Genomic DNA, 14,986 nt, shown 5'->3' on the forward strand with positions numbered 1-14,986 from the left:
GCAAATTGGACTATTACGGCAGCGGCTTGTACCTCAGCACCGTGTCTTCGCGAAAACCGCGTATTTTCTCTCTTTCTCCACCTCCGCCTCCGCCCCCGCCTCCGTCTCCGATCCCTCACGTCGCCCGTTCGCTCGTACCCTTTTCCACATCCCTCGACAGAGGTCCTCTTACCTAGCGGGCTCAAAGTGGCGCGCAGTTGTTAAAACAACCAATTCTGTCGGGAAGCTGCTCGTTACGGACGCCTCTCTCTCGGTCCTTGCGGAATCCTTCGTAATCCTGATGGCAAACCGTTCGTCGTTCTGCTGACGCAACGGAAATTCTGGCCAATAAAATCCCTATCTTCCACGGTTCCTTCTTAACGACGCACTTTCAACACAGACTCGTGATCGTTTCCTTCAAGGAAATTGAGAATCTTCCCCGTAATTGGTACGTTTTCTTTCTTTCATCAGATCCGTTGCATTTTTACTTCTTGTTGGAAATTCGTGTGTCCTAAATACGGGGGTTTCTTTCTAATTGACTGGTATCTTAATACTAGTCCGGCAGACGATTTCGAAGAATTTTGTCCACATTTTCCCGATTCACAGTCCAAAGAGCAACGATTTAGATTTTAACGGTGGGCGTAGATGTAGAATCAAGTTTCGGGAAGAAGAAAGTATCCCGTTACCGATTAGCGCTCGAATAGGGGAGGGTGTGGCATGCACCCTCGATTTCCCGAAATATTTTGACAAGAAATTTAATATTGGGGTCGCCGAGAAAACTCGAGACTAAACGAAATTATAAACGATTGCTCGTACACTGAAAATCTTTAACACATATTCCTAAACTTTGAAAACGTTTTAAGTGCGGAATAAGTACATGCAACGAAGTTGGAACGCAGCCCCATTAGACGCAAAGATGATACACGGAAATCATTTTCGACCTGTCGTCCCTTGTTTCGAACGACATCGCTTTGCGGGTTAAGCAAGCACGGTTTAATGGCTCGGAAAAATCGGAATCATCGCGGGTATGAATACGTAATCAGTTTTCTTCGCCGTATGACGTCATCGTATGAGCAAGCTAGCCCTGTCATGGCAACCGAGATACCCGTTATAAATTTGCGTTTTTGTAAGTCATCGTGCTGTTACCACTTTATATCATAAATTTCTTCTCGAACAACTCAAAACATGTTTTGGAATGGAATTGTCGAAGTTCTTCCGTTCCTTTTTCACACGGACTGCCAAATCGCTTTGGAACTTAATATTTGCTCCGTGAAAGTATATCAGACTGGCGATAAATATCGAACATTGTCGGGTTAGGAGCAGCGTTGCCAAGAAGAGACTCAAGCGAAATTGTCATAACCTTAGCATGATCGTTTGCGCGTGTTTATGGACAGAACCAAATTTTCCCAACCATATGGAATTTGTGAGGCAATCAAATTTCAAAGATATCGTATGGATGATGTTGCGTTTGTCCCTACATAACGAAGTATATTAAGAAACGTCTTACCTGGACTGGTATTCGAGAACGAACTCTTCGATTGAGAGAAACCTGGAACAGAAATAACGTTACTTTATTGGTATGAAAAGCAAGCAATTATAAAATATTTCGAACGTTTCATGAGAAGTCTGGTTGGATATTTCATGTTGCGAATTACGGTAGAAAATATTCGTCGCAATAATAATCTATTACGAATATCAGGACTGAAAGGTTCGGTAAGTAAGAAAAAGAAAGAATTACGCCAAATAAAATATAACAGGTATATTCGCGAAATGAAATTTCATTAACTAGAAATTGACTAGAATTCCGTGAAACACATTTCGAAGGAGTGGCACATGCTAGCGTTACTTTGAGACTCAACCCTGATTAACGACTTCGCGAAATTAACTCGACAATTATTTCATTAGTGCCTAGTAAGACATTTTTCACCCGGCCTCAATGGCCTTTGGGATCCAGAGAGGGAGTCATATACATATGCATATCTATACACGAGTCGACTCGAATACGTTACCCTTAATGATTCGACCAGAATTAACTGTAATTTAATTAATTAAAATGTCATAAAAAAACACAACGGTCTTTTTTGCATGGGACCAGACGTGACCTGGGTCACCTCGTTAAAATGATTATTGGAAGAGTTCATGCTTTTGCGTAACTATAATTTAACGCAAAGTCGAGCTTCCGCGTTTCATCGGTGTAAAGATCAATTTGATTAGGACTTTGATCGCTCGAAGAAAAGGATGTATATTGAAGAGCAAAGTATACATGATTGAAAACAGCAAATTGGCGGTAGCATAATGCCAGAGAAAATGCATACGATCTTAATTATTGCGTTTCCATAATTTTCCGTTTAACGAGTGACAAGTAGCTTGGCTTTCGTGTCGAGACCACAACAGCGATATTCGTAATTAAAGGCAATTTTGAAAACCGCGCGATCCTTGCCAGGCGCAGAGGCTCGTATTCGCGAGTTGGTTGGTTCGTTCGTTCGTTGCTCGCTCGTGAGATTTCACTCGTTAGTTCCGCCGTTCCTGCGGATTTAATTGCCCAACGCACGACAGAACAAATCCGCCCGTTAATCGTGCACGGGATTCTGATTCACTTTGTCGACACCTGCGGCTGACGACCGCTCGCTTTTCCATTTTCTAAAAGGTCGCTCAGGTAAACTTGCGTAGCGGTAGTCAGATACTAAACTCCTTTTCAGATACCGTGGTGGCCTCTGGAATGAAAATAAGTCCGCGTATTAAGACGTTTCGCCACGGCCATTTTCTAATAAAGTCGTTCCCGTTGGTACGGATGGCTCGTAGGGTCTGAAAAACAGGGGTTGAAAAAGATTCTCGCGTTCCTAAGAAGGTTAGGGCTCGTTGCCTCCAGTCGACGGAGCGATAAAGAGCGAGCAGAGAGGGACGAGGGGCAGAGGGTCTGGAATACGAACGCAAAGTTCGCGTTTCAGGAACACGACTTTGTGCAAGTGTATGGGCAGCTCGACACCGGGGCTCGCCGCGGTGTTGTAGTTGTAGTTGTGTCGTGGCTGGCGGCCACGGGGGTGGCGGAACTCCACCCTCAAACGACTTTAACGAGCCGCCGTCTTAAAATAGGGATGCCGAGCTTGTGCCGAGTTTGCGCGTTTGTTTGATAAATTAACCCAGAAAAGTATGCTCCACCGTCGGAGCACTTAACAAGCCTTAGAGTCGAGGAGACCATGGCAAATATGGAGCAGGGATTCGTTGATACTCCAACGGTGATTAACACTCGTTCGAGCGAACACAGTTAGACGCGAACAATGGAAAATCTTTTATTCGTTCCACGCGTCGTAAACGTATCCTGACATTTTTCACGCTACAATCGCGAGAAATGGAATGGGATACAATTTAGGGGCGCAGGATCGCGATCTGAGTGCTGTTCACTTGATGGTACGAAACGAACGCGTGTCACGAGGCATTATATTGCGGTATTATCCTGGTTTTCCTGCGTTCGTTCCGCCTTTCACGGAATTTAGTGCCCGTGCTCAACGGTGAAACTTAAACCCCAATCGTGTACACTGGTGGAAGGTTACGGATTTTTTGAAAACTCGACAATACGTGGCACGGCCCGCGCCACTGGTGACAAGACAGGGGCCTCCATTGAGAAAAATCCACTTCCTAGGTCTCGTGTTACCCGGCGTATTTTGACAGGATCTTATTGTCGTCGCGCGGCTAAGCCCTATTGACTCTATTATGGGCCTATTAGTATTATACTAGGATTTGTGGTTACTCCTTGAGAAACGTCCTTCTCTTTACTCTCCTCCTTTACGGACCTCTTTCTTACCTGAAATCGAATGTTTCGCCCGCGTTCGTCCATTCGGAACATGGTTCGAACGCGTCCCGAACGTTCAACAAATAATTTCCTTAAACAAAGTCGAGTCAACTTAAACAGTGACGCGTTCCCGCAGTTTATCGTTTGCATCGTATACTCGTTGACCGCGTGCGTGAAAAGTTCTCATGGTCCCCGGACTGGTGACAGGAATCCAAATTAAATAAAACCCGAGATGAGTAATTAGGCCTGGAGTGGTCTAGGGACGATTCTTGATGCTCCAGATAACGAGCACTCTGTAATCGGTCTGGCTAACTGAACGACGGTTGACAAATAATTGCCGATGTAAATAGGAAAAAAAAAGAAAAAGAAAAAAGAGAGGTATAGCGGCGGCCTGTGAAAAGAGCGAGTCAACGGGAGGTAAAAAATAAACTCTATCACGGGATCCATTGACAGGGGTGAGAAAGACGGTGCAGCAGTGTGAAACCGCGCAGAGCGCACGCACGTACGCACTCGTAGATTCGAAGAGCTTCACCACGAGAAGCTACCTTCGTTTTCCAAGTCGCGAGCGCAAGCATCGCGGAATGAGCTGCTACTTAGAGAGAACGGGTGGAAACGCATTCACCGGCACGCAATCAAGACTCCTCGTGGCTGCCGCGCTATGCACGTACACGCGTGCACACGCATGTGAACCCGCGTGTTCCCGTGCTCATTCATAGCAGTACAGTGGTAAGATTTGCTCGCGACTCCTCTCTAGTGCGAGAAAGCTGGTGCGAGTCCGCGGAATGGGTGAAAGAGTGAGAAGAGAAAGCTCGGGGTGACGATGCTGAAGGACAGAAAGAGAGGAACAAGAAGCCGTGGAGAGGAACGGGCACCGGCAGAGAAAGAGAGACGGAGAGAGGGAAAGCGGAGGACTACGACGCGCGTGTGTTTGAGGCGTGAATTCATGTATGCTCGCGAAGCACTCTTCACAGGGGACAATCGAGGTGTTGGACTGGAAATCCATACCAATTTGAGCGACTTACGGTCGTTCGCTTGAAAGCCCGGTACACGCTGCCACCGGTATACACGAACGCCACGTACACGACGCTACGCGAGCTCTTGTACGCGCGCGCGTTTACGTACGCATCCATAGTTAGACGCGCGAGCGCGACGCGATACTCTGCGTCAACGCCTTGTCCCTTTACGCGTCGATTTACACTGCTCAGTTTCGAGGTCAACCGTTCCGCGCGAAAATCTCCTTCGTCGATCTCTTTGTAGCTACAAACCCACGCGATTGTGCGATTTCAGTCACATCGTCTTGAGAAAATATAGCAATTAGCGGTTTTCATTGTTCCGAATTTAACTATCCCGTGCACCGGAGCCGCTTTCGCGGTCGATGCAAAGGTAGAAAGCAAAGAATTACAAAGAACCGAGTGACGTAGCGAGATTTACGCTAGAATTCTTGAAGGGACCTCCGCGGGGACAAAAGAGGCTCGTTGACGAGCGCTATATACGCCTCCTACTTTTCAGCCAGAGTATGAAATTAGTTACGTGCACGTGGAGGAAAGGGACGTGATGCAGCATAGAGCCAAGACCGCGTAATCGATTCGAAGTCTCGAAAGCTGGCCAGTATTTTCAATTACTTTGACCCAGTGACGCGCCATCGTCTCGAGTTAATCGAACGTACGCTCGATGTTAACCACTATTGATCCGGATTATCACTCTGTCATGACCGACGTCGAAAGCGAGCCGCGTTACAAACCGATACTCGATAATTACAATTACACTCAATTTCCACTTAATTTCGGTGGGTACATCGATCAAGTCACCGAGTCTCGACCAGAGTCCAGCGATCGCGTCCTGCTAATTAGCGATACCGTCGTATGGTTTGGCCACGATTTGCAGAAACGATGGCCGGAAATACTGTGGAATATCGAGTAGAAAGTTCCACGGTACAGTGTACGCGCGCGGGCCCGTGGTAATGGACATAGTTTGCCGGTAATGTCCGAGACTAATTCCCGTGTTATTTCATTAACGCAGCTCCCGAGGGGTTAGGCAGCCACGTCGACCGGCAGCATAGCCGTAACACAGCGGCAACCGTGCTCGAGCTTGTAGCCCCCAAAGGGGCTCGTATTAGGCGCGTGTCAAAGGGTGAAAATTTACGAGGTGAGTAGCAGCCGCGAAAAGGCCGATTGATAGTCGCCTACCAACCTACCAACCACCATCGTCTACGTGTACGTACCGCCTTGAAATAATTCCGACGAATTTACGCTATGGTGAAACATGCTTACCCAGCCTGTTAGCGTGTCTGATTTTGTCAGGGGGATAGATGGATATCGTTTGTCTGTCGATAATCTATCGATGGATTTTCCGTTGATGACGATGCCGTGATGTACCATATCGCGAGATTAAATAATTAAGTAACGACTACGTCGATGAGATAGATGGGGACACGGCTTCACTTTCCTGCTCCGCTATTTGACGCGTTGATCGGTTTTATTCGTACGTAAACATTATCGATTGAATCACGGGAATTCGTAGTTACGATCATACTATGTATATTCGACAAATACATGATTATCAGAGAAGAATTTGCGTTGCTATCTTGTTAGGTAGGGACTACTTTTGGATTTACGTCGAACAGCAATTTAGTATTTTCCGCAGGCAAGCAGGCGAGAAGTATAGAGAGAAGAGATTTTCCTCGTATTTCCTGGATTGATTTATTCGAGCGGATTATGCGATTAGACAAGAGAGGGTCGTATGATTGACACCGCGACCAGAGTGCAATGAGATAAACTTGTTTCTGACCGAGCCAGGAGAATTTGTGGCCAATTGATCGATGGGAAAACGAGAATTTGCTGTTTCGCACGTGGAAGATGCTTATATCTATATCTATCGGTATCCTATTCCTATTTCGATCAAGACATGTTAAGGAAAAGTAACTTCTACGGTCGTAATAAAAGCTTGTACAAGTTACTATAAATGAAATTAAGGCACGCGAGAGAATATCGCTGTGAACAAGTATACATGAACATCTTGACGTGTTAAAAAAAGAAAGAAAAGGGTAGAAAAATAAAAGGGAAGAAAAGAAAAAGACGCTTCTCCGAGACGAGAGACTGAATTTTCCTACTTCTGACGTTGAGTGCGCCCTGGCAGTGTTATCCAATTATTCTAAGTTGTTAAGGCGAGTTAGGGCGCTTAAGGGACTAAATTAAGACATTCCGCGCGACAAATCTCCCAAGAATCTCAATTAACTTCTCCTAGAGGGTGCCGGTACTTTAATTAACTGTTTAATTTCGTTTAATTTGCATTCACAGTTGCATAACCTACCGGACGAGATGGCTGGTCCGCGATATATTTCTTCTTCGAGGTAAATCGATTAACTATGCACCATATACTTATATATATTCAATACATCTACCGATATTTCATTTCGTACTATACTGGATTCTACAGAAACGTGACACTAAGGCAGAAGTTTCAGTACGAAAGTTAGAATGCTGTAACAAGTGTTGAACGACGAGCCAAACGTTTTGAAGCTCTTTGAATAGGAACACCGTGTAGGAGACGTCGAAGAAACCGTTCACGATTCGTGTCTGGACCGCACGGTATTGGTTTCCCACGAGCGTAATGGGCTAATTTGAATTGCAGCGACTCTTACGCACACGTGATCGCGCAAAATCGGCCGCGTACACATAGACAGAAGCGCGAAACGCGCGGAAATATGGACGGAACTGAGGGCTGGCTAGGTATTTGTGTCGCGAGCCTCTTATACGTGTCTGCAACCACTTTCCTGAAAACAAAGCCGAGCGAATTCATAATCCGCTAATTTGTTCAAGATTTTTTGCTCGAGTGGCGGCGCTTGCTTTGTCACAAATCCACCGTCGATGTCGGAGCGCGTGGGGCTCGCGTTCAAGCCGCTTTGAAGTACTAATCAGTATCGACCTGCGCCTACAGGCCGCACCCCTTATCCGTGCTTCCACCATCGCCAACCGCCCACCTACTCCCGCTCCTCTGCGCTCTCCTCGGCTAGTCCAGAGTTCCACTCTTTTTTCCTATCGTTCCTCGACTTTCCGCCAGAAACCATTCTGTCAGAGGCGTGACAAATCAACGCGAGAATTCTCTTCTTTCTCTGCGATTCTCATAGATGTACTGTATTCGTGATCGCTTTTGCAACAGGGACTAATAATGACTCTAACATCTCCCAATGGAAAGTTCCCTGTCCATAAAATAATGGTCAACGATTACAATCGGGAATCCTTCGAACAGAAACGGCCTAAGAACCTACACATTTTCCCAGTGCCTTGGATGAAAGGGGTACACAGGAACAATGGAGGACCGATTGCGGCACGTTTTGCGGAATGGTCCTCGGAGATGTGTTACCAGGACGATATCAAGCATGAGAGAAAGGATATGGCAGGGGCAGAAGGGGGTGGGCCGAAAGAAAGTAGGAGAAAGATGTAAAAAGGGGAAGAAACGAGGGAAGGAAGAATCGAGGCGCCGTGCCGCACGAAAGCGCACAAGATCGCTGCGGGTGGAAACGAGCACGCAGCGTGGAGGGAATAAACGAAGAACAACGTTGTCGCGTGGCCGTGTGTGAGGGTGCAATAGAGAAGGAGAGGGAGTGAGAGTGAGCGAGAGAGTGTGGGAGCAAGAAAAGGAGTGGACCGACGGGAGTGTGCAAGGAGACTTCTCAGGCGTTGATAGGCAATCTAGTTGATTGCCAACTTCAAACGAACCGAAAAAAGCGGAGCGAGAGGAGAGACAAGCTCCTGTACAAGCCACTGGAAAGGCAAAGCCTCGACACGAACCGGCGCGAATCTCGGAATTTTTAGACAATACGATCCGCACAGTTCCTGCATTCCGACCCTCTTTCCTTCCTACTACCGATTAACGCTGTGCCAAGCGAATCGATCATACGCCATTTACCATCCTGGAATACTTTTCGCCTCATACTATCGTTCATTTACTGCTTAATCTAGGAAATATAATATTATAAACTTACCTATTTCTACGTATGCTACGCGCATACAAAATATACTCGAGTAACAAATATTCTTTGTATATTTTTCATTATTTTTGTAAAGCGTACAGTATACAACATCCAGCCTCTTTGGCTCGAATTTTCGTGCTCGAGAATCCATTATGCCCAAGGAACAAAAGATTCTTAATCGACGACCGAGCCAAACGGCCTTAGAGGGCTGTTCCACGTGACAGATCCTGCGAAATTGTTAACGTCACGACGCGTAATCGATCTCACAGCGATCGATATAATTATTATCGGGAACAAATCGAGCGGTTGGCTGGTCTGTGCTCTCGTCTTTAAGTCTGCCCAAGATTTAAGACAAAAAGGAACGAATGAAGTGCGCCAAATAAATGCTGTACTGTAAGACGAGGTGCTAGAGTGACGTTTGAATGGAAGGGCAGATCCTTTGTGCTGCACCGGGAACCCGACACCCGAAAATCGTTCTCAAAAATTCGTTATACGGATAAAATCTACACGCTATTCGAGACACCATATTATTGCTGCAATAACAGTTTTAAAAAAAACTATTTCCGCCTTTTATCGAATGATTTCGATACTATATCAGAGTTTTAAATAATTTCTATTAGAAATCATTGCCTACTACTTAAGAAACTGAATTAGTTTAGAATGATTTAAGGTCGATTACTCGACGACTAAAAATCTTTTAAACAAATGAACGTCGGTAGTTTTTATAATTTTCTTCTCTGACTATTCTATAAACAGGTAGTCCAAAGGATAGCGACTGTAATAATTGAAAGAGAAAAATTCTCAAGTAAATGAAACGAAGGGTTAGTCCGCGCAGGTTGAGAACAGTTTGTCGGAGTGCGGCCATTTTTACGTTTTGTCGAGGTTCTTTGTGTTTTGGTGAGACATTGCAGGTCTGCCCAACACTCAACTCATTATACCACTAATTATTCATAACGTTGGGGATTATTCTGACAAAAATATTCAATTCCCACAGTGCACTCACCCCAGTGCTACCCTCTTTCTTTGCCTTATTCTTTCTGTCCGACTCATCTGACGCTAATCTCTCGAAGAACAGCCAGCAATTTTTTTTTCCTGTTCCGAACTCACCGTGTTTCGTGTTTGTGTAAATCTCGATTCGAGGAATTGGCACTCGATTTCCTCGAGTGTAGTTACTCGATATCTTGTGGCAGCTGGTCAAGCAAGGCGCAATTGTTTGTACATAAATCGACGAATTGATTTCACGAGGCGTGAAGCTGTCGGTCAGCTGACGAGATCTCATCGGTTTCCCCAAAACTGGGCGAAAGCTCGCAATACAATAGAGTTTGCACGTGGATATATAAGAAAGTTGCGCGTCAATTTTCGGTAACACGATCTTGAGTGGCTCTCTATCAAGCGATAGCCGTAAGTGGCACGTTAAGTGCTCGTTTCACGGTGGGACGACGATACGCCTATTAATTTACTTCAACGTTCGTGACACGCGAGGGTCGTGGGTTCATCCTTGTCTAAAGATTGAAACGCAATCCCGATGATTGCCGATCAATGCTTTATTACGATGTATCGATGCTTGTGGGCGAATGAATCGTCGTATCGCGCTTGATGAACGCGTTACAACGTTCGTTAACTGCAGCAGAATCAATGGCTAGGTTCGAGGCTGCGTTTTAATTGGTTTCTCGGTTCTTTCTTGTTCCTTGGCCGCCGCTTAGGGCAGTGTAAGGAGCAACGTGTTAAAAGGAAGTACGGCTTGTATAGGCAGCGTAGCAAACGCGTTCCCGTCCTTTCGTTTTAAAAGTTCAGGTTACTATTATTGTAAAATTCGCGTCTAGGTGCGAGAGAGCAGCTAACAACGCGGCACCGCCGAGACGCGAACTTTGTTCCGTTGAACGGCATCCGTTTCTATGGATTGCCTCGCCAAGATGTAGGTCTTAACGAATGTGTTAAGATTGAACGAAATGGTTGCTTGTTACTCGGCCACAATACGCGCACGGTTTGTGTAAAATTAATTATCAATTCTTCGCCGGCCCCCCTTCTCCTCCTTGCGCCAAATGAAAGAAACAGTTAGAGGCTCCATTCGTGGAATAAATGGTACGGTTATAATTGTCGAAGCACAATGGGCCACGCCTCGCGAGCGGAACGATCTGACGGAAACAATGTCATCTTAATCGTCATCTATAAAAAACGGGGCGAGTTTTAATGATAATGACGCATTACGCCCGCCACGCGGCAGAACGTTATTCGTCCAAGTTCGTTGGAAATAAGCAATGAGAAATTCGCGACAGGACCGTTTTCCTGTGAAAGGGCTACAGTTTCTTTCAAAAGGAACGTTAATAACGTAACGCAGCACCTTCGGTATTAACGATGCAATTTTATGTCAATAAAACTGTCGAGTAACGAACAAATTTATGAATTAAGGTAAGATACGATAATCATGCCTCTAAATCATTATCCAGCAGTTTCCATCGCTTTGAACTGCACCGATAAGACGAAAGATTTAATGATAATTGTAATAATTGTAATAATTTGTGATAATTGTAATTATGACAATCTTTTCAACCAATACTTGTCGTTATAAACAAGCATATTCACAAATCTTTATTCACGCCAAATTTACGGTCATTGATGCACCCGGTGTGCAATAAACAATCTCTCAACTGAAATCAAATCTAATTAGCTTTACTAATTGAATATGTATATCTATTGTTGAACGCATTCTGAGTCGATGTCTATGAAAGAAATGATACGAAGGATCAACTCACCATGGGGTGGCGTGTGCTGAGTCGGACTATGCTGATGATGGTTCGTGGTAACTGCGGTACCCGGAAGTACGTGCTGCGCGTGTGCACCCGGATGCACGTTGACACCGGCCGGTGAAGCCGGAAGTTGTCCCGGCTGATGTACCTGATGATGCGGTACGTGGTGTGCAGGGTGGGGGTGGGGCGGCGGCAGGAAGGCAGCCGCGACGGCCGCCTGCGCATTCAGATAGGCCATCCGCGAGGCCGTGAGGTTGCCCAGATTCCCAAGATTCCCCAGATTGCCCAGATGATTCGTCAAGCTAGGCATGTAGTCCCATAACTTGTGATGAGGCGCCGTAGGCGCGTAAGAAACAGCGGAGACGCCGGCCGGCGGTGATCCTTGAGGTGAACCGCGATCGGTACCGCTTCCGTTTCCGGTACCATTCAGCCCCAGCAGCTCCTGGATCGCAAACGGCGATCGCTGCGGCATTTTTGTGTCTTTGTTGATTATTCTAACGGCTCAAAACGACATTCTTCTCTCACGACTTATCGTTAATGCTATACGTTTTGATCCTTTGCTTGTTCTCCCCGTCAATGGAGCATCTTCGGTTGAACTCGTTGAAACAACAAGTTTGAAGGAGATCGTTGTTCGTTTCGCCTGCGCTGCTACTCGACTATTCCACGCTACAAGTTTGAACAGTTTGTCGTTGCTCTTTCGTCTCGAGGTAACGTCTCGATTGCTAGGAACTTTGTTTATAAGCGATTCTGCTGTTGGAGACTCTCGAACGGAAAGGTTGAATTCGTTGGGCTTTGTCGTAACCGTACACGATGATTACAGAGGATTAAAAATCGCAGACTGATTCATTTGTATAGTCAAAGAAACGAATAGAAAAGAACGAAGCTATTATCGTTGCTAGGCCTTGACATAACGCTTGCTCGAGATCCGACGGTTTGCGGCGAGCAGTCGCATAGTTTTCAATAGCTTTAGCAACTCGGAAATCACTAGGAGTTTATTCTTATTATAGGCTTGCTACGAAGCGATTACTAATTGAGCAGTTCAGTTGATATCGCGAAATATAAGAGGTATTCGTTCGTACGAAAATGAAGAAACCGACTGATGGACCTGTCGCGGCCCTAAGTGTTCTCATAAATCTCCATCATTGAAAATGTGTCCAAAAGTAATATTCGTCGATCGTGGAGAATGATTACAGTGCTTAGTGTAACGTGTTTTCAACTTATCTTCGTTGTAAAGGTAGAAGCCAGCGATCCGTCGAGCGAAGCAACTCCGGACAGCTTGCAGCGAGCGACGGCAACTTGAGCGGCGACTGGAGAAACAACTCGGTTCCTGTTTTCGGTGCAACCGTATTATCCTGTGTTTCGTTTCACACTTTAACACATCTACTGTCTAGAAACTACGCGTTTAACCTCACACTTTCGTCTAGTCTCTTCGTTGAATGGTGGTTTCGTTGTGATCAGGTACGGATTCCTGCGTTCATCGCTCCTCGAGTACCGACCGGTAGACTTGTTCGCTAAACTGAACTCGTTCGAAGACAATTAGAACCTTATCTTCGTTCAAAAATTCTATTCAAGCTCCAGATAGCACGTGATGGGCTTATTCATCGTTTCTTGCCACCGAACAAAACTCTGGTTGGACCTTAGCGATGCGCATGGAAATTCGTGGAACCGCTTTCTTTCATTCTCCTCGTGTGGGGATTGAATTTCAAGGACAACAGAGTCTTCCTCGCCTCTGCTAAATCCTTTACTGAACTGGAAAGGCACTCGTGCATTGAAACTCTTCCGCCGGTACCTCATACAAGACGAATCGGACGATAATCGAGGAATCACGAGTAACGTCCGGCGACCGATTTCGATTCCTTTTCCATACTCTTCGTTAGCTTCTTACACCGTAGATACTCCCGCTACTTACAGCTCTTCTCTCGCTTCCTTGTGTTCGTTTAAAAATTGCGCACTGAAAAAGAACCGTCGGATTCACCGGAGCCAGTTCACTGACAGCACCACCGCGGCTACTCAAGATCGGGCCAGTACTAAACTATGTGGATTCGCGTGCCGAGTTTCAACCGATGACTGTGCTTGATGGCTGGATCTCCTTGCGTTGCTGGTCCCTCGAAACTCGATCCGAACGAATCAAATTACGCGTCAGATAAGAGAAGCAACGTGTTTACTCTCGGAGTAGCCCTGATACGTTAACGTCTGACTGTCGTCGTGGCGCAACCGTGTCGTCGTCGCGGCGATGGGCAACTGAGCTGCCGAGCAGCACAGGGTTGCTCGACTGCGCGGCAGCCAACGAAGAAGGGAAACCCCTGGGGGCGGCTGTGCGCCGTATACGCACCCACACATATACCCTTTCGCGGAGGGTGGCGTTTACCCGACCCACACACCCCCTCCGACACTTCTGGCCCCCTCTACCCTTCTCGTTCTCTCTGCGTTCCTCCTTTTTGCTCTCTCTCTCGCGTGAACGATCCCTTCCCCTTCGTCACCGCCTGCCTCCCTTTCTGCTCGATGCATATACAACCCCACTCTCAGCCCTTCTTTTCAGCACTCGTCGACCCCTTGCAACAAAGGCGCCTCCGCTACTTTACGCGCCGACAGTGGCCGTCTCGCATCGCGGATTGGTCGGTTTTTTGAGACGGCCAGCCGGGTAGACATAGCCCTAGTTACCAACGAGAAGGTGGGGTCTACCGATGTCAACGCCTCAACCGGCTACGCCTACGACAGACCGGTTTACCACAGCGAAAAGAACTTGATCTGGAGTTTCGAACTTAACTCGCAAAGATATCCCGCTTCTTCCTAGCTCTCGCGAACATTCAACCCGTGATGCTCGACGTTTTGCTGGCTAGACAAATGAACGCGACAGCCGTGACATAAAGTTTGTACACTTTATTACGGAAAGGCAATTGGCTGATCAGTATCGGGTTTAATGAAATTTTATTACGCGCAACTCGAATGCGAAAGATTCGTGTTTATAATCGTCAGGTAGAGTAGAACCGGAGCAGAATTTTTGATCGAGGCATTCGAATTTGCTGCGGTTTAGTATATCGATTAATCTATATCGCGTACGATGTTTTGTTGGAAAGTAAATTCGATCTTGCACTTGCATATTACTTCTGCCGATCGATAGCAGAACGAAAAGGATATCATGATAATCAAAATATGATCGTACATGCAATTGGAAAGCTCTTGGAGCAGGTTTCAACATCCAACGTTGCTCAAGTTGAAGTAAAGATCCGCTGAGAAAAATTGTGGCATAGTGAAACTGGCTTTCGCTTAGAACCTTTATTAACGAAGGGGGTGTGGTCTAAGAACGGGCCAATCAGAAAGCACCACTTTCAACCCTCATTGGCCAGAACGTAAATCGATTTATCACTCAACCCGTCCATAGTAGACAGGGGAAACACGCCCTTAAGGCCGTCCGACTTAAGGTCTATTCTCCTCGGATGCCTTTCGCGACTCTCAACACCGCCAATTCCACTTGAGAAGGATGGTGGTGGTGCTGGT

At 46.3% G+C, this 14,986-nt stretch overlaps 1 protein-coding gene across 3 annotated transcripts in view; it reads right to left on the bottom strand.

Annotated features, from left to right (window-relative positions):
* The window catches only part of LOC138183176 (visual system homeobox 2), a 50,601-nt gene extending 36,815 nt beyond the window's left edge, over positions 1-13,786 (bottom strand). For 2 of the 3 annotated variants that reach the window (XM_069119790.1, XM_069119791.1), the window contains exons 1-2: positions 11,495-13,785; positions 1,487-1,528 (exon numbers count right to left, since the gene is read on the bottom strand). In XM_069119790.1, the coding sequence (XP_068975891.1) occupies positions 1,487-1,528; positions 11,495-11,960 (508 nt within the window). In that variant the 5' untranslated portion in view covers positions 11,961-13,785. Of the gene's footprint in view, positions 1-1,486; positions 1,529-11,494 lie in introns of all 3 variants that reach the window. The other variant, XM_069119789.1, reaches the window with a different exon arrangement.
* Positions 13,787-14,986: the final 1,200 nt, after the last annotated feature.

Source organism: Bombus flavifrons, chromosome 9 (assembly GCF_040668555.2).
Source record: "Bombus flavifrons isolate JBK064 chromosome 9, iyBomFlav1_principal, whole genome shotgun sequence".
Taxonomy (NCBI): domain Eukaryota; kingdom Metazoa; phylum Arthropoda; class Insecta; order Hymenoptera; family Apidae; genus Bombus; species Bombus flavifrons.